This window comes from Oratosquilla oratoria, chromosome 26, assembly GCF_046742065.1.
Source record: "Oratosquilla oratoria isolate Oo_2021 chromosome 26, ASM4674206v1, whole genome shotgun sequence".
NCBI lineage: Eukaryota > Metazoa > Arthropoda > Malacostraca > Stomatopoda > Squillidae > Oratosquilla > Oratosquilla oratoria.
Window position 1 is genome coordinate 15705260 of NC_134802.1, and position 20972 is coordinate 15726231.

General features: G+C 37.2%; 2 protein-coding genes across 3 annotated transcripts in view; one reads left to right on the forward strand and one right to left on the reverse strand.

Annotated features, from left to right (window-relative positions):
- Nucleotides 1-20972, forward strand: part of Tsp97E (Tetraspanin 97E) — a 119577-nt gene that overhangs the window by 72170 nt on the left and 26435 nt on the right. The window lies entirely within an intron of this gene.
- Nucleotides 1-20972, reverse strand: part of LOC143039394 (facilitated trehalose transporter Tret1-like) — a 66417-nt gene that overhangs the window by 15856 nt on the left and 29589 nt on the right. The window contains exon 4 of the mRNA XM_076209360.1: nucleotides 11973-12367. Within this exon, the coding sequence (XP_076065475.1) occupies nucleotides 11973-12367 (395 nt within the window). The remainder of the gene's footprint in view (nucleotides 1-11972; nucleotides 12368-20972) is intronic.

Below are 20972 nucleotides of genomic sequence, written 5' to 3' on the forward strand. Positions count from 1 at the left end.
CCGTGACTCACGTGCTCTTTTACGTTGATTGCTTATGCCTTCAAGCCACTTGTCAACGGGTGCAGAATTCTCGCTCACTGCTGGTGGCTGGTTGGTTGTAGGTAGGGATGTTGACTCACTGACAGGAGCAGGTGGCTGCTCACCAGAGACAGAAAGTTGCTCATTAATTTCTTCACGTGCGGCAGAGATTTGCACATCAGTTTCATCAGATGTTGACTCAGTATTGATAGATGATGGTGGCTAAAGTACTGGCAGAAGATCATCTTTAGGTTTTAGCCTTTTAAGTATTTCAGGCGGGAGACTAGACGATGTCAGGTCAACTTTAGGGTCCTCTCCAAACATGGCTTTGTATGGTGTTCTATTTATTCCAGCATGGTGAGCACAATTTTTCTGTTGCTGAACAAATTTAAGTCCAACTGTCCAGCCCTGCGTGCTATTGTAACTCATCCATGCCACTAGAATGTCTTTGATATCAGCATTTGCTCTTTCCACAGAGCCCTAGCTTTGCGGATGTCTGGGTTTATCATTAACTAGTTTGAGCTGAGGTAACAACTGCTTTGGTTCTGTACCTGAGCTGTAAATTCTGCACCATTTTATACATTATTTTTATGATATGAATATTTATGAATAGAATTTCAAAATAAAGCTTCTGTTGTTCTATGTATTTACTATCATCAGGGATTTTATGAAATAACTGGAGTATCATTTCAGTAAATACGTGAAATCCCTAGATATCTTAGTAATTTCATGAAGTCCCTAGTTTCACAACCTTACTGTAACATATATATATATATATATATATATATATATATATATATATATATATATATATATATATATATATGCATGCATTGTTAAAATCGACAGCATTAGTGAGGTTGTTGATCTTCTTGTGGGTATTCATAATGGAAGAAATGCTGAAAATCTGCACTACTGAGGCCCCCTTTAAATGTCCGGAGGGAAAGTTGTACGTCCAGCACGACGGGATAGCGATGGTTTCCCCCCTGGGAGTACTCTTTGCCCAAGCGTTCATGTCGGCAGTAGAGGAAGCAGTCTTTAAAGATGACGTCACCAAACCTTCATTATACTACAGGTACATCGACGACATCTTTGTGTACGCACAGTCAGAAGCCCTTCTCCAGGGATTGAGACTGCGCCTCCAGGAGGAATCTGGTTTTAGCTTCACGACGGAAGGGAATAAGGATGGTAAACTCCCTTTCCTTGATATTTTAGTGGACTCTTCTTCCGGGGAATTTACAACGAAGGTGTACAGGAAACCTACGAACTCTGAGAAATGTTTGAACTATAAAAGTGAGTGCCCGACAAGTTATAAAACCAGTGTGATTAGAGCGTATGTCCGTAGGGCTAACAAAGTTTGTTCTTCCTGGCAGGCTCTGCATACAGAATTGCAGCACATCCGCCAGATTCTAGTTAATAATGGTTTCCCTAATAGTGATTTTGATGCAATTTGTAATAAAATGATGTGTGACCACCTTTCCCCACAAACATCCCCTAAGCCCCAATTCATTGATATATACTACCATAACATCTTCAACAAGGGTTACAAAAAAGATGAGAAAATAATTAAAGATATCATCACTAAAAACTGCCACCCGGTTTCTAAAGATAAGGAAATCCGCGTGTTTGTTTACTATTCCAACCCTAAAACAAGCTCATTGGTAATAACTAATAACTTAAATAGTAATACTGAGACCATGTCTAAAACTAATTGTGTATATGAATTTACTTGTACAACCGGGAACTGTGTAGCCCGTAAACAGCATATATTGGTTTTACTAGATGTAGTCTCAGTAGGAGAATAACTATGCATTTGCAAAATGGGGCTATAAAACATCATTTAATGAAATACCATAACCTAACAGCCACCCGTGAATACCTAGTTTCAAACACTAAGATTATAGCAAGCAATAGGGATGTACATAAACTTAAGCTTCTAGAAGCTATGTTTATCAGGGAATGTAGTCCTATTATTAATATCCAAAACAACATGACTTCTGTCATCGCATTGTTTAGCAGTGCAGCCAAGCTACTACCGAGCGCGACCTCTCTCCGAACCCCCCCCCTCCACCTCCTCCCACCCACTCCTTCCATCCCCCCCCCAACCGACCCCGCAACCCCCTAACCCCCCAACCCTCTTCTTCACGTATTAACGAGATACCACCCCCGCCCTCTAATCCGCCCTCCACCACCACCCAAGCCGGCTAGGGGCGTATATATATGTCACCGAACGAAGGCTTTCTTCGTCATTTCATTGGACCTTTTAACTTTTGTAAGTAGCGGTCCCCATCAGCCCATGTATAGTGTTAGAATGTGTGATTTTGCGCATTTTTTGATATTTATTTCTATATTTGTATAATTGTTTAGATTTACATGTTGTTTTCTTTTTTCTGTACGTCAATATTATCTATGTTACAGAATTTCCTGAAGATGTCTCTTTGTTAGACGAAACGTTGAAATAAATGAATCATTTTGGCAACTTGGTCTATGCCCACCCTCCAAATGGCAGAATATTGGTTAGAAAACTGGAGAATACCCACAAGAAGATCAACAACCTCACTAATGCTGTCGATTTTAACAATGCATGCATAAAAGAGAATCTGCTCCCCAGATATTCAAATATATATATATATATATATATATATATATATATATATATATATATATATATATGTGTGTGTGTGTGTGTGTGTGTGTGTGTGTGTGTGTGTGTGTGTGTGTATGCGTGTGTGTACCTCGCCAGTAATCAGCGTTTCTATCCATGGGAACTTCATCTCGCCGGAGAGGCAGAGTCATAGAGGTGGTAAAGGATAGATAATAAAGGTAGCAGAGAGGAGGGCTAGATTTTAAAATGAGTTCAAAATTCTTCTTTATATAAAGATTTTTCTCTAAAGTCCCTAAAATATTTACTGCATAAAACTTATGCAGTCAATATCCCATATGGTGTGTCCGTGCGTGCGTGCGTGTGTGTGTGTGTGTGTGTGTGTGTGTGTGTGTGTGTGTGTGTGTGTGTGCATGTGTATGTATTGAATTCAATTTTCCATATCTGAGTCCTAATAGTTATCTAGGTCTTATTTTAGCAATTTACAATCCTCCTCGCCTTTCACCCTTTCCATGATATTGACATCATCTGGAAATAATTTTGCATAGCTGCCTATTCCATTCATCATATACCTGTTATGAGGCGTCCAGAAACAGGTATTTGACAAAGATGCATCCACTATTACTGGTTTCGAATTCAGCCTAGATCGTGAAAGGTGTAAGTCTCCTCTACGTATATATTTGTGCTCAGCTCGAAATCAGTAAAAATGGCGGGGATGCCCCTCTGTGTCTGGACGCCTCATATACAGTCAGAAGTTACTCATACCAAAATGGAGCATCACAACGTTCAGTGCTTTTTGCACATATTTGCTATTTAGAAATATTTTACTCATTTCAATGTACTCACTTTAATTCCTAAGTTTTCTCTCTTCCATGTGGATGTTTTGTGAGACACCTTATCCAAGTGCGTGGGTGTGTGTGATTCACCATGGTCTTGGATCACGTGTTGGACTCGTGATCGATAGCTATTATTCTCCCGGAAGAGAGCTCAGAGCTCACATATGACCGATTTATGGGTACTGCTGTGACCTTACACGCACGCACACACGATTCGCAGCGCAGCGATAATGAAATTATTTCAGCCCTGGGCGGGATTCGAACTCGTGTGTGTGTGTGTGTGTGTGCATTTACCTAGTTATATTACCTAGTTGTATCTTACGGGAAAGGGAGCTATGCTCGTGGTGTCTCGTTTTTGTATCTCGCAGTGTCAAGTTTGCTCTTAAATTCATGTATAGTTTTTGTTCCAGATGTCTACCACTTTGTGTGGAAAACTTTTTTTCAGGTCTCTCCTATAACTATCCTTTTTTATTTTTTTTCATGTCCTCTTGTGTTTCTCTTGTCCCAATTTAGTAAGTCCTCTCTATCAAGGACTTTCGTGCCTTTCATGATTCAGTAGATGGTCAGTAGGTCACCTCTTTCTCTTCTTTGTTCCAAATATCGGTAATTTCAATTTAATCAGTCTCTCCTCATATGACATGTTTGAAAGTGCTTGGGTCATTTTCGTGGTTGCTCTCTGGATTCTTTCAATTTTCTTTAGATTCTTTTTGGTACTGAGTGACCATAGTGTCGCAGCATACTCCAGTCTATGCCTTATTAGTGTGACTAATATTTTTTTAACCATTTCTTCGTCTAAATAGCCACCTTTATTGATCTTAGTAAGTTGTAGGATTCTCCGACAATTTTGTTTATTTGTTTACTAGGGGACAAGTCATTTGAAATAATTATTCCCAGGTCATTTTCAGACCCCACTTTCTTCACTTCCTTTGTTCCAATTTAAATTGTCCTGATATTTTTTTTTTTTTTTTTTTTTTACAAACTCCATTATGCTACATTTCTTAAGTTGAAGTCTACTTCCCACTTCTGACTCCATTTCCAAACCTTATTTAGGTCTCTGTAGTGATTCACAATCCGTTTCTTTTTTCACTTTCCTCAACAATTTAACATCGTCTACAAAGAAGCTCATGTAACATTCCACATTTTCATCCATGTCATTCACATAAATAGTGAACATTATTGGAGCCAATACTGATACCTGTGGAACTGTAGTAATCACCTCCTTCCAACCTGAATACTTTTCTCTGAGCACTACTCTCATTTTTCTATCATGCAGGAAATCCTCCATCCAGTTTAGTAGGTTATCTTGTATCCCTCCTATGTTTTCCAAATTTTAAAATAATCTTGTGTGGTACTTTGTCAAAGGTTTTTTGTAAGTCTAGGAAAGCACAATCAGCCCATCCATCCCTTTCTTGTATCATATCTATTAGTCTTGAGTAGAAGCAGATTAAATTTGTCTCAAGTTTTCCTCCAGGTGTTTTATCCATCTAATGTTGATAATATTTTCACAGATTTTGGCTACAGTGATTGTAAGGGAGACCGGCCTGTAATTTGTTGGTTCTTCTTTGTTTCCTCCTTTATATATTGGTACAATGTTGGTATTTTTCCAGTCTTTTGGTATTTTTCCTTCTTTGAATGAACAACTTATCTTGTTGTATATTTTGTCCATTAGTTATTCTTTACATTCTTTTAATATCCAATTTGCAATTTTTTCTGGGCCGTGTGATTTCCTAACGTCAAAGTTCATTAATTGATCCATTATTCATTTTTGTGTTATTGTTATTTCCCTCATGGGAGGAGATTGCACTTCACTTCCTTTGTCCCAATGTTATACTTTTTCTCTAGTGGAAACAGACGTGAAGTGATTGTTCATGACTTCAGCCATTTCTAGATCATCTGTGTATTCTGTATTCCCGTGTAGTTTCACCATTTCCTGTTTATTTTTAAGTTTACCATTCACATATATATAGAATAGTTTGTTTTGATCTTTACATTTTTCTATGATGTCTTTTTCGTAGTTTCTTTTTTCCTCTCTGCGCACTTTTACATATTCATTTCTATGGTTAATATATATTTGCCATTATCCATTTTTTTTAAATCTTTTCTCCCTTTTTTCCAAGCCTTATCTCTTCTATCTTTCCCCTCACTGCATCTTCTGTTGAACCAGCATTCACTGTACACCTTCTCTTGTTTCTGTCTTGGTACGTATTTATTCACCCCGTCATTATAGATTTCCATCAAGATTGTCCATTTCTCTTACACTTTTGTCTGTTCAATGTAGAATTTTTCCCAATTCGTATTTCGAAAGAATTTCTTAAGTTTCCCAAAGTCCGTTTTGTTGTACACCAACCTTCCTTTTCTGTATTTCTCATTTCTCTCCATATATATCTCTTCCTTTAGGTCATCCTCTATTAGTATGTGGTCACTCTTTCCAAATGGTGTCTTGTATTCAATTTTATCCACAATTTCAGGTTCTGTTATAAATATTAAGTCCAGTCTCGACAGTTCTTTATTACTTCTGTATCTGGTATTTTTTATTTACCCATTGTGTCATTGTATGTTCTATGGTCATGTCAAGTAATACATTTCCCCATAGATCCTCTCCAATTTTCACTGTCATCTCTGCCCAACATATTTCTTTGCGGTTAAAATCTCCCATAAGTACCAGGTTACTTCCATCCTTCAGTATCTCATTTAATGAATGCCTTGTATCATCTAACATTTTTTGAGTGCTCGTCCTCTTTCCAAGAGCCCGTTTTTGGGGACATACAGATCATCACAAACTTTCCACTTTTCATGTCGCTGTCTTTTCCACATTCTTTTACCCTCAGTAACCTTTGTCACATTTAAGTTTTTCTTGGCCAAGATAATGAATACTCCACCTTTTTTCTTGTTTCTGTTTTTGTTCCAGTAATTGTATAACACATGTGTGTGTGTGTGTGTGTGTGTGTTGGAGTATGTGTGTATTTACCTAATTGTAGTATACAGGAAAAAGAGTAACGATCGTTGGGTACAGTCTCTTATTTTCTGATATTTCAACGTACCTAACCTCAGGTTCATGTACAGTTCCAACTTAATATATATCCTTGATTTCCAATTATCATATTTAGATTTGAACTCATGTATTATTTGAGCTTGGGCTATACTTCATCCTAAGTTATTCCAAGTATTTATGCATCTATATGGAAAACTGTATTACTTCACATCCTTTAGATATGTGGTCTTTCTTAATTTGCTCCCCCTGACCTCTTAAAGCCCTCTCATCTTTAATTAGGAGATCTCTTCTGTCAGTGCAATCTATTCCCTTTAGTGACCTAAATACTGTAATTATATCAACTTTCTCTTTGATCTTTCAAAGCTGGTAGACCCAGTGCTTTTAGTTTTTCCTCATATGGTTTATATGCCATGGTGTGGACTAGCTTGGTTGCTGCCTTTTGTATTCTCTCAATCCTGCTTATATCCTTCACTCTATGGGGGGACCATGCTGCTGACGCATATTCCAGTCTTGGACGGATCAGGGTTACGATGAGTTTTTTCATCTTTTCATCCATATAGTGAAGCGCCACTTTATTCTTCTGCTGACTTGTCTGTCAGAAGACAGGAACACTCCCGAATCTTTCTTCTCGTTTGCTTTTGTAATGGGTTCACTTCCCAAGGAATAGTTTAAGGATGGTATTTTGCCACTATTGCCTATTTACAGTACTTTGCATTTTTTGGTATTGAATGTCATTTCCCATTCTTAGCTCCATGCAAAAATAGTATCTAGATATTTTTGTAATAGTCTATTGTCCTCCTCATTTTTCACTTTTCTGATGATTTTTGAATTATCTACAAAACACGTTGGCCAAGCTTGTTATTCCTTCCATAATGTCATTGACATAGACAAAAGGTTAGTGTAAGCACTGAACTTTGTGGAACTCCGCCCGTTACTGCTCTCCATCTCAATATCTTATCTTTACTACTGTCGTCATGTAACTTTTCTTTAAAAAAAAAAAAAAAAAAAATCATCCATTCAAGTAGTTTCCCCCTCAGTCCTCGAACGGGCTCCAATTTCCACATAAACCGATTGTGAGATACTTCATTAAATGCCTTCTTTAGGTCGAGGTGTACACAGTCCACCCACCCCTTTCTCTCTTGCAGTGCAACAATCACTTTTGAATAAAAGCTTAAAAGGTTTAACACCCACGACCTTCCAGATCTGAAGCTGTCAGAATGTTAATATTTTCAAGATATTTGGTCCATCAATCTTTCACAGTCCTTTCACATAATTTCACTATTGTGCCAGTCAATGATACCGGCCTAAATTTTAGTGGTGTTTCCTCATTTCCACCTTTGTGAATTGATACCACATTTTCCGATCAAGCGGCAAAATGCCTTCTTTAAATGAACATGTAATAAGACTGTGGATCTTGTCCGCTAGTTGTTTCCTACATTCTTTAAGTATCCAGTTTGAGATCGCGTCACGTCCTGAAGCTTTTGTCACATCCAGTGAACCACTTCCCTCACTCCTACATTTATATTTTCTAAACCTGGTTTTTTGCTCTCCTCACTTTCTTCCAGAAAAGTGAAATCTCTTTTGGGAAGACCGACTGGAAACTTTCACTCATTATTTCTGCCTGAGCCGAGGCTTCTTCAAAGACCTCACCACTCACTTATAATTTGGTGAATACTTTCCTGTGTCTCAATTTGCCATTTATAAACCTGGAAAACAGTTTAAGTTCATCTTTGCATTAATCTACTACAACTTTTTCAAAATTACTTTCTCCTGCAAATTCTCTTATAGTCATTCCTAGCGTGGCTCTAAGCTTCTTTTGTTTTACTGTTTCTTCTCTTCCATTATTTCCCCTAAGCCACATCCCTGGCCTTTTTCGCAATATCACACTTTTTGTTAAACCAGTATTGTTTCTGCTTCTTTCTTCCACTAGTCTTTGGCACAAGTTTGTTCACTCCCTAGTTGTAAATGTCAAGAAAGATTTCCCATTTCCTCCTTATTCCCGTGATATTCATGATTTCCTCCCAGTTTGTCTCCTAAAAAAAAAAAAAAAAAAAAAAAAAAAAAAAACAACCCTAAGTAATCTGGTTTCCTAACATTGAGTCTCCCTTGCCCGTGTGATTCATTACTGGGTTCTATTTCCTCATCCTCAGCTGAAATTAGATTGTAACATGATCACTTTTTTCCTATGGGACAAAGGTAATTCAATGAGCTGATGATGCCTGGCTATTTGGTTAGTAATAGATCTAATTTTGTGGGACTGTCATCTCCTCTTACCCGGGTCACTTCTTTTGCCCATTAGGTCATTGTGTTCTCTATTGCTATATTTAACAGGGTATTTCCCTAAGAATCTGCTTTGCCGCTTGCTACCCATTCCTCCCACAATTGAAATCCTCAATAAGGACTATATTGCTACTTTGTTCAATATTTTTCTTTAGGAAAAGAGATGTATGCCGCTTGCTACCCATTCCTCCCACAATTAAAATCCCTAACAAGGACTATATTGCTACTTTATTCAATATTTTTCTTTAGGAAAAGAGATGTATGCCGCTTGCTACCCATTCCTCCCACAATTAAAACCCCCAATAATGGCTATATTGCTACTTTGTTCAATATTTTTCTTTAGGAAAAGATGTATCCAACAACATTTCTTGATGTTCAGTTTCATTCTAAGGTCTTGTGTTGGGGAGAACATATGCTACCATGAAGTCTCTTTTAGTCTTTAGTACTATTTTTTAGGTGAATTGCTTCATCCTTGCCTTCACTCAGATTCGTTTATTCCACCTATAGTCACCTCTCACCACAAAAATTACCCCTCCAACGAGTTTATCTTCTCTGTCTCTTATCCAGGAGGTGTACCCATTGTTCCCAATTGTAGGTAAATATTTTTTGGGAGTTTTGTTTCCACTAGACAAAAAATATCAAGCTCGTTTATACTTAAGCAGTCATTTATATGCTACTTTAATTTTTTTTGTAGTGTTTCCTTTGCAATAATGCCGTCCTGTTTTTAGAAACCATTTCCTCATTTTCTGATTGACAACACGCCCCCATTCCAAAAATAGGTAAATGAATAAATAAATAAATAAATAAACAAATAAATAAATAAATAAATGAATAAACAAATAAATAAACAGAATAAATTAATAGAAAATACCGTTTTTTTCTTCTTATTCTCCTGTCCTATCATTTATAGCTTTGGCTTCCTTTAAGAACTTACGTGTCTTTGTTCGTTTCTCCTCGTTAGCATCTTTCCTAATCCATTTTTTAAACTTTCTTCTCGTATTAACTTCCAAAACTTGCTGATTACTTCGTTTGCCATGGTTTGCGACTTGAACTTTATTTTCATTGTATGCGTGCCATTTTCCTTATACTGACCTATCCTATACATGTTATAAATTTGGTCTGTTACATCAAAGTCCTACCCTGGATTTATTGAGGTAATTTCGTTAATCATTTGCATTTCTTGTTCGTAGTATAACCTCCATGAGGTGATGTGTTCATCTCAGCGCATCGAGACTACATCTCTGACAAGATTTTTTTGTTTCCCATAACCTTGACGATTCCTTCTAGGCTATCTCTTCCCCATTGCTCCATGATTTTTTTTAAAGGTTACTCATTTGTTGCTGGTCTGTCCTCTTTTTCCTCCATGGTGTTGAGAAGATTTTACTCACATTTGTCAAAGTTTTCTTTTTTCCTTCTGAATTTATCAAATTCTGCTTTCTGAGTCAGGTTTGTTCTCTTTACTTTTCGATTTCGTTTCTCCAGATCGTATAATCTAGCCTCATGGGAAGAAATTGAGTCTCTAAATCTTTTCAATTTTGATGGAATTTCACTTACCTCTATGGTAGATCCAATTTGTATGTGTGTGTGTGTGTGTGTGTGTGTGTGTGTGTGTGTGTGTGCGTGTGTGTATGCGTGTGTGTGTGTGTGTGTGTGTGTGTGTGTGTGTGTGTGTGTGTGTGTGTGTGTGTGTGTGTGTGTGTGTGTGTGTGTGTGTGTGTGTGTGTGTGTGCGTGTGTGCGCGCGCGCGTGTGTGTATATGTGTGTATTTAGTGCATTTACCAAATTGTATTTACCAAATTGTATTACACAGAAAAGAAGCAATGCTCGTTGGGTCCCATCTACTCTTCAATTTATCATACCTAGCCTCAAATTCATGTAGAGTTCCAACTCTAGACTTGATTTCCAATTATCATATTCAGAATTGAATTCATGTATTGTTTCTTCTTGGGCTATATCACCTTCTAAGCTTTTCCGAGTATTTATGCATCTATATGGAAAGCTATATTTCCTCACATCCTTTAGTCACGTAGTCTTCCTTAATTTGTTCCTATGACTTCTGATCTGAAAGCCCTCCTATCTTTAATCAAGAAATCTCTTCTGTCAGTATAATCTATTCTCTTCAGTGACCTGAATATTGTAATCATATCACTCCTTTCTTTTCGATCTTTCAAAGTTGGCAGAACCAGTGTTTTTAATCTTTCCTCATATGGTTTAACTGCCAAGCTGGGGACCAATTTGGTTGCTGCCTTTTGTATTTTCTCGATCTTCATTATATCCTTCACTCTGTGTGGGGACCATACCACTGACGCATACTTCAGTCTTGGATGGATCAGGGTTTCGATTAATTTTTCATCCTCTTTTCATCCATATAGTGAAAAAGCCTCTTTAATCTTCTGCAGTATTCCGTACGTCTCTCCCACTATCCTGCTGATATGCCTGTTAAGGGCTGTCTTTTGACAGCACTCCCAAATATTTCTCCCTGTTTGCTTTTGTAATGGGCTTACTTACCAAGGAAAAGTTTAAACATGGTCTTTTGCAGCTGTTGCCCATTCCCAGTACTTTGAGTTTTTTTTTTAGTTTTTTTTTTATTTAACTTTATTTCCCATTCTTCGTTCCATGCAAAAATAGTGTCTAGATATTTTTACGATATCCTACAGTCACCCTCGTTTTTAATTCTCATTATTTCTGCATCATCATCAAACATGTAAGCATAGCTTGTTGTACCTCCCATCATGTCATTGATGTAGACAAGAAATGTTATATATTAAAGCAAACACTGAACCTTGTAGAACTTCACTTGTTTGTTTGTTTGTTTGTTTGTTTGTGTGTGTGTGTGTGTATGAATGTGTATGCGTGTGTGTGTGCGTGTGTGTGCGTGTGTGTATGCGTGTATATACATTATATATATATATATATACATATATATATATATATACACACATATATATATGTATATATATGTGTGTGTGTATGTGTATGTGTATGTGTATGTGTGTGTGTATGTGTGTGTGTATGTGTATGTATATGTGTGTGTGTGTGTGTGTGTGTGTGTGTGTGTGTGTGTGTGTGTGTGTGTGTGTGTTTGTGTGTGTGCGCGCGCACGCGCGCATGCGAGCACGTATGTTTTCATAGGTAGCTATAAAATCGAACCTATGCCACATATATATGTTTTTGTGAGCATATAAAATGTTGCATATAACTGTGTTCACATAGGACGAAATGGAGCATATCCGCCGATCCCTACCTCCGGAACTAGAAGCAACAGCATCGTCAGAGGAATCAAGGGGACGGCGCTCACTGCGGTTGCCACATACCACGACAAAAAAGTCGCGGAGATGTACATAAACAAGTTCCCAAGAGACGCGTGAATCTTGCGAAAGGATGCAAAGATGCCTCTGATTTCGGGTGACATGAGTTCTGATGTCAGAGGAGCCACGGCAGTAATGATGAGCCCGTTGGAGAAACCAAGCACCGTGCGCAACACATAGAGCATCTCTTTGGAGGGCACCAGGGAAAGGATGATAGGGAACACGACAGTGGGTATCATGCAAAGGGTGATCAGTCGGCAAGCACCCATCCACTCCATCAGGGATCCGGTCATCAGAGGTACGAAGACAGCAGTCACACGAGGCAAAGAAACTGTGAGAGAAAAACACATTTCATTAATACGTATTTAGTTTCTCTGCGTGCATATGGGACATGTGTTCACAAGAGTGAGAAGTGCATGATCTTACCTACCTCTTTCTGCCTGACAGCGCTAGGTCAGTCTGCCGGGTACGTTTTAACAATTAAATCGTTTAGAATTTTATCACATTCAAAATGTCCATGAGTTATGTTCATGTTATCAATGTATGTGCCCGAGATTAATCACGATTAAATCACGTTTCTCTATACTTTAGTCTTTAAAATTCCCTTATCCCTAATCAATTTTACATCTAAGAAGCGCAAACAATTATTTTTTCAAATTTCATGGATGAATTTAGTAGAAGGAACAAGGGAGTTAAACTTAAAAAGGAAATAATTAATGGGTAAGTTTCGGGGCCAGAAACATAGAACATCGTCTACATATCTGAGCAATGTTCCAGTTAAGGATGTTTTAGCTTTTCTCCTAAATATTCTGGATAAAACTATTGACGGCATTCCTTGTAGATTTTGTTAAATTAATAAGCCTTTGTGTGAATAATTCCTCTTTTGTCTTCGAGGGGAAATATCATACACAAAAATTCAGTATAGCTATGGATAATCCTATTTCCTGTTCTGGTTAACATTCACATGAAATATTTTGAATATTTCTTGTTAAAATTTATTACAAAGAAACAAGTCGTCTGGTTCAGGTATGTAGACGCTATGTATATATGCACACACACACACACACACACACACACACACACACACACACACACACACACACACACACACACACACACACACACACACACACACACACACACACACACACACACACACACACACACACACACACACACACACACACACACACACACACACACACACACACACACACACACACACACAAAACAGACTTTATAAAACTTAAAAAAGATTCAAAATGCTAACTGGGAAAATTTTTTAAATGATAAAACAAAGATGGAAGGGAAATGGAACACATTTAAAGAAAAATACAAGGAGGGAACAGTTAAGTATGTATCTAAGAAGAAACAAAAAAGGGTTTACATAAAGTGTTGGTATAACATAAAGTGTAGCGATGCTAAAGATAGAAGAGACAAAGCCTGGAAAAGATGGAAAGGCAAACATACATCAAACTGAGAAATGAATATGTAGATATACATAGAGAGGAAAAAAAGAAACTACGAAAAGGATATAATAGACAAATGCAAAGACCAACCTAAACTATTCTACAGATATGTAAATGACAAACTAAAAGACAAACATGAAATAGTGAAACTGCGCGAAGGAAATAAGGAATATATAGAAGATGTAGAAATGGCTGAAGTACCAGGCATTTTAGGTCTGTATTTACAATTGAAAGCTCACAAATTTGGGATGAAGGACAACGAGAAAGATCCCCCGAAATGAAAGAAGTAACGGTGACACAAAAAGAAATAAGGGGCCAAATAAAGAACATTGACCTCAGAAAGTCATACGGGTCTGATGGAATTGCGAACTGGATATTGAGAGAATATATAGATGAACTTACAGACAAAATACACAAGATAATTGACTTCTCACTCAAAGAAGGAAAAGTACCTCAAGATTGGAAAAATGAAAATATTGTACCAATATACAAAGGAGGAGACAAAGAAAATCTCCCTTACAAGCACAATAGCAAAAATATGCGAAAAAGTTATCAAAAATAAATGGATTAAACACTTGGAAGAAAACAATATACTAAACCCTAAACAAATTGATTTTAGAAGTGGAAGATCATGAACTACAAATTTAATATGCTTTTACTTAAGATTGGAAATAATACAAGAAAGACGGATGGGCAGATTGTGCTTTCTTGGACTTACAAAAGGCTTTTGACAAAGTGCCACACAAAAAGCTACTAAGAAAAATTGAAATAATAGGTGGAATACAAGGAAACTTGTTGGAATGGATGAAAGATATCTTGAACGGAAGAAAAATGAGGGTGGTACTTAGAGATAAGAACTCAAATTGGGAAGATATGATAAGCGGAGTCCCCCAAGGCTCTGTCTTTGCTCCGATAAGGTTTGCCATTTGTATAAATGACATAGATAAAGGTGTGGGATGTTATATGAACTTCTTTGCAGATGATGCGAAACTATTAAAGAGAGTAAATGCAGAGGAAGACTGCAAATCTCTTCAAGAAGACCTGGACAAAGTCTGGAAATGGAGTCAAAATAGTAAAATTAACTTCAACATTAAAAAAATGGAGTATAATGGAGTTGGGAAAAAGCAAAAATAGAATCTCGGGTCTATATAAAATTGGTGCAAAGGAAAGTAAAAAGTAAAATCGGAAAGGGGCCTAGAAGTAACTATCTCAAATGACATGACACCAGACAAACATGTCAACAAATTAGTCGGAGAAACTTTTAAATTATCAAAATCAATAGAAGTGGCCTTTGACTACATGGATGAAGAAAGTAAAATCGGAAAGGGACATAGGAGTAACTATTTCAAATGACATGACACCAGACAAACATGCCAACAAATTAGTCGGAGAAACTTTTAAATGATTAAGATCAATAGAAGTGGCCTTTGACTACATGGATGAAGAAAGGGTAAAGAAAATACTAGTTACACTGATAAGACCAAAATTGGAATACGCAGCGTCACTATTGTTATAATCAACCGTGAATCGAATACGACTTTCAAATCTCCCGTCTGCTACGATCGAAGTTTTGAAGCCGTCTCTACACCCAACATTGCTCATACGAATGACAACGTACGACATACGTTGGGCTTCGAAGCATGACCATGAATCACTAAGCCACGCCCCCCTCGACTATATAAAGGGGATCGGCCCCCAGCCGACCCTTTCTTATCTACTAACCCCCCCTGTGGACTTCACATTCCTGATCTCACCCCTTCGCCGCTGTAGATCGGTACACCACGTGTTTTCGCAAGTGTAAATCATTGTCTTGGACTGTTTTCCTTTTTATTTGTTGTATGTGTTTAGGTATATATGTTAGACCTTTCAGAATACTGTGAGTGTATGTTTGTAAATGTAAAACAGTAAATCTTTATTTTTCTTTTGTCATAAATATAGATTAATTAAGTTCCGTGCAGACTTCTATATTAACCAACCTTCCTTATAACCTTGCTTACATCCCAGTCTTATATGAACTGCTAATCGGAACGTACCGTAATCTACCTGTAATCTCTATACGTTCCACTTTATTGTTACGGGCTTGCTCCCGAAATGGAATTCGACTCACCCCTAGACTCGAAATTAGTTACATGCTTTCCATCAACTCAGGCCAAACCTAGTAAGTCCATGACACTATGGACACCTAGTACATAAAAAAAAAAAAAATCAAAGAGCAACGACAAAGATGGCACCAACACTTTGCAATTTGACATACAAACAAAGACTGGACAAACTAAACTTACCAACCCTAGAACAAAGAAGAGAAGGAGGTGATTTGATAACCATTTACAGAATTATGACAGGGATGGAAATTCTTGATAGGGGCAACCTACTATGGGACAGAAGAAATACAAGAGGACACGAGAAGGAACTTAAAGACAGTTACAGAAGAGATCTAAAAAAAGAATACCTTTTCACACACAGTGATAAATATCTGGAAAAAACTGAAAGAGGAATCAGCAGGTGCTAAAACTATATATGACTTTAAGAAAAAACTGGATGCGGAAAGATACAATAGCGGGTCACCACTAGCACAGCTCTCCTCCCGCAAAATACAACTAGGTAAATACACACGCACACACACACACACACACACACACATATATATAATATATATATATATATATATATGCTGGTAACCACTTTAAGAAAAAGAAACACAGAAATCCCAAGCGCTTTCGTGTAATTCACATCCTCAGGGGAGAATACAGACAAAAGTACAATACAAAGATAATATAAACGGAAAAGTGTAAACCTAGGAGAGGTGACAAGCCGTCATACGAAAAAATATAGGAGAGGTCACAAGGCACCACACGGAAAATTAGGAGAGGTCACAAGGTCCCACACGGAGAGGTCACAGGGTCCCACACGGAACCATGCCATTTGTCCACTCTTGGGGTTAACCAAAATCTCCTATACCAAATTGTTTACAAATGTTCTTAATTATGTAATTATCTAATTTATACAAACCATTACTTATGTTCAAATTGACTGACTCAGTTTGTTTGATAAGGCTACTTTCAATGATGTTCCTGTTAACAACAGGATTACATGATAAAATTGACGATGCCTTAGTCCAGTCTATACAATGATTATGATCCCTCATGTGCACAAATAAAGCATTAGAGTCTTGTCCTGTTCTGACACTATATTTATGTTGCTTTATTCTAGTTGAGAGATCTTTACCTGTTTGCCCTACATAAAAATTCCCACAATCTTTACAAGGAACCTTGTATATGCAGCCACATGAATTTTTTGGAGAATTCTTAATAATCAATCTCTTGAATGTGTATGAATTGTTGAAGACTACATTAACATTCCATGTTTTGAGTAAATGAGGAATCTGAGAAAGACTTTCACTAAATGGCAAGACTAAAAGATTCTTGGTTTCAAAGGGAGGTGCAGGTTGATTTCTATAAAAAGTTTTCTTGGCTTTTTTGAGAGCGTTATTTATAAAAGTCTTAGGGTACTTTAAGCTTAAACCAATGTTGAATATATTTTCAAATTCCTCATCAATAAATTCCGGGCTGCATATGCGTAGAGCACGTGTGGTGCCTTGTGACCTCTCCTATAACCTCTCCTAGGTTTACACTTTTCCGTTTATATTATCTATGTATTGTACTTTTGTCTGTATTCTCCCCTGAGGATGTGAATTACACGAAAGCGCTTGGGATTTCTGTGTTTCTTTTTCTTAAAGTGGTTACCAGCATATTTCTGATCACGTGTTCAAGTGATTTATTTGCAATATATATATATATATATATTTCATTTATGAATATAGCTTTATGGTTTTCATAAAGTTCCTGGCGTCTTGCACACGACGAGTTTTAAGACCATTACGTATGTACTTATCACCTGTTTTATTTGTTTATGTTTTTATGTGTGAAATAGAATGATAACTGATATGCCTCTCCGATGTATATTCTGATCACAACACCATGCTCAATTTGCTTCTTTACCTTTGCCGTAGTTAGTGACGATATTTCTGTGTGCCTAACGTGCCGTTAAGTCTTGTAACGTCGTAATGGAATGTACTACGCCTTTTACGAGTTATTATTATCATAATTATCTTATTTTTATCATTATCTATTATTATTATTATCATTATTATTATTATTATTATTATTATTATTATTATTGTTATTATTATTATTATTATTATTATTATTATCATTATCATTATCATTATTATTATCATTATTATTATTATTATTATTATTATTATTATTATTATTATTATTATTATTATTATTATTATTACTACTACTACTACTACTGTGGTGGGGAAAAGAATACTGCCACCAAGTATTTCCACTTGGATCGTAAGAGGCGAGAAGAAAGGGACGGGGATTGGGACTAGGCATCCTTCTCCTTGTAGCCCCACAAGGGACATTCCTAAAAGAAAAAGTAAAGGCATAAGAGGGTCTGGGAGTTTTCCGACCAGCACCCTAAGGTTTGGGTCTTTTAATGTGCGTGGATGTGGTACAGATGAGAGTAAAAGGGAAGAGATAGGTAGTATGTTTGGGAGAAGAAAGATGGATGTGTTGCCTTTGAGTGAAACTAAGTTGAAAGGGAAGGGTGAGTGTAAGTTTGGGAGTGTAAGTGGGAGGTTATCAGGAGTGAAGAGAGGGGGAGGGAGGGAAGGGGTGGCTATTCTAGTAAGTGAAGAGATAGGTAAACGGGTAGTGGAGTGGAAGGAGGTTTCCTCAAGGATAATGTGGATGAAGGTGAAACTGGGAAAGGAGATGTGGGTTTTTGTAAGTGCATATGGGCCTGGCAGTGAGAAGAGTGTAGAAGAAAGGTAGGCCTTTTGAATAGATTTAAATGAGTGCATAGAGGATTTAGGGAGAAATGTCAATGTAATAATACTGTGAGACCTTAATGCTAGGGTAGCAAATGGTCCAATTGATGGAGTGGTTGGGAAATGTGGAGTTCCAGGAAAGAATCGTAGTGGAGAGTTGATGGTGGAAATGTGTCTAGAAAGAGAGTTGATGATAGCAAATACAGTGTTTCGGAAGAAAGTCAAACATAAGTACACATGGGAGAGGGTGGTGGATGGAAGGGTGGCAGATAGAGCGTTAATGGATTATGTAGTGGTAAATAGGATTATGATAGACAAAGGATTACAAAGGCGGAGCATGCCGACAGGAGACCTTTTGATCCATATCTAGGTCGGATGCAAAAAAAAAAAAAAATCATATCAATAATAAAATAATAAATAAAAAATATAATAATGTAAATGACAAATAAATTACATAAATAAATGCATAGGTATAGTTAAAATAATAAACAAACAGGTAAATAGTAAATAACAAATTGACATATAACTAATGATAAATGAAAATCAGACAGACAAATGATAACAAAACAAAAACAAATAATATAAGATAAATTATAATCATTACAGCATCTTAGGTATTTATCTAAATGATTCTTAAAGCTTCGAACTGAACTACATTGCACTACCTGTGCAGGAAGTTTATTCCATTCATTAACTACACGGTTGGCAAAGTTGTTTCTACCTACTTCCAAATTGAATCTATTTCCGGACAGTTTGAGACCATTGTTTCTTGTCTGATTCTCATTCAATGTGAAAATTTGGTCACTTTTGATGTTGTCAATTCCCTTTAAAATCTTAAAGACCTGTATCAAGTCACCTCTGAGTCTGCTTTTTTAGGGAAAACAGATTCATGTGCTTTAGTCGATTTTCGTATGATTTATTTTTGATATTTGGAATCAGTTTTGTGGCTCGCCGTTGTACTTTTTCCAGTCTGTCAATGTCTTTAATGAGATTCGGTGACCATACGGAAACAGCATATTCCAAATGTGGACGAACTAACGATTTATATAGCTTGTTAATGAGTGATGGACTTTTGAAATTAAAAGATCGCGCAATCAGTCCCAGAATCTTATTTGCTTTCTCAGAGGCTGAAATACATTGCTTGGATGATTTGAGGTCGTTACTGATAATTACGCCGAGATCTTTTTCACTATCCACTTTTGTTAACGAATTTCCAAATAACTTGTAATCGTACTTACTGTTATTTTTACCTATGTGCATTACCTTGCATTTACTTGTGTTAAATTTCATTAGCCACTTTTCAGACCATAGGAAGAGTTAATGATGTACATGTCCTAAGGGGAGATGGTGGGGGAATATCAGATCATTTTTTGGTGGAAGGTAAGTTGAAAGTGGAGGATAGATGGAGAAAGAGGAAAGGGACAAAAGGTAGGGAGGTGCTTAGAGTGAACTCTTTAAATGAAAAGGAAAAGGAGAAGGAGTACAAGAAGAAGCTGAAGGAGGAGTGGGAGGGAGTGAAGGATAGAGTAGAGCTAGGTGTGGAGGAGGAATAGGGATGGTTCAAGGAAGGGGTCACAAAGTGTGCAAGGATGGTATGTGGAACAAGAAGGACAGGAGGAAATAGAAGGAAGGGTAGTGAATGGTGGGATGAGGAAACAAAGAAGGTTGTAGAAAAGAAGAAGCAAGCTTTCACAGATTGGTTACAAAATAGGACGAGGGAGTCATATGAGAGGTACAAAGAAAAGAAAAGAGAAGTAAAGCAAAAGGTAAAGGAGGCAAAGAGGAGAGCAAGGATATTTGGCCGACGTACATATGGCCGACAGACATTTGGCCTAATGGACATTTGGCCTCATGGATATTTGGCCGAATGTACATTTAACTAAGGGACGTTTGGCTTATTGGACATTTTGACTAATGGAAATTTGACTTAGTGGACTCACTCTTACTGTCTCTCTCACTCTCATATTTGTCTGTCTGTGTTTAACACAAAGAATTTTTTATCTGAAAATTAGCCAGTTTACGAATAAGATATTTAAAATACTGAATTGTATGTATTTATAGTAACTGCCATTCTGAACTCACCAAACTTAAACAACACAACTAGCTCAGTCCTTCACCTTATTGGTTAAACATGCAGAACTATGACATTTGGCCTAATGGACATTTAACTAAGGGATTTGGCCTAATGGACATTTAACTAACGGACGTTTGGCTTATGTTTATATGAGCGCTCATTTGTGCCAGTTACTGATGTTACCGACACCTTTACTGAATTCGTCTCATCGTTAGATGAAGAAACTGACGAAATTTTGTCCGGGTTTCTCGGCTACTTTGAAGCGACGTGGATTGGTGTTTTTCAACGTGGTCGACGACGAAGGCCTTTATGTGATATAAGAATGTGGAATACTTTTGAGCGAACCAGCCTTGGCCTTCCGAGGACTACAAACTCTCTGGAGGGATGGCACAGAGCATTCGAACAGAGAATGGCAGTCACCCACCCTTCTGTTCGCCGTTTAGTCATTAAGATACGGAAAGAGCAATCGGACTGGGAGTTGACAATAGAGATGCTCAATTCTGGAGTTGCACTGAGATCTTCAAAGAGGAAATACCAGATCTTGAATACGAGG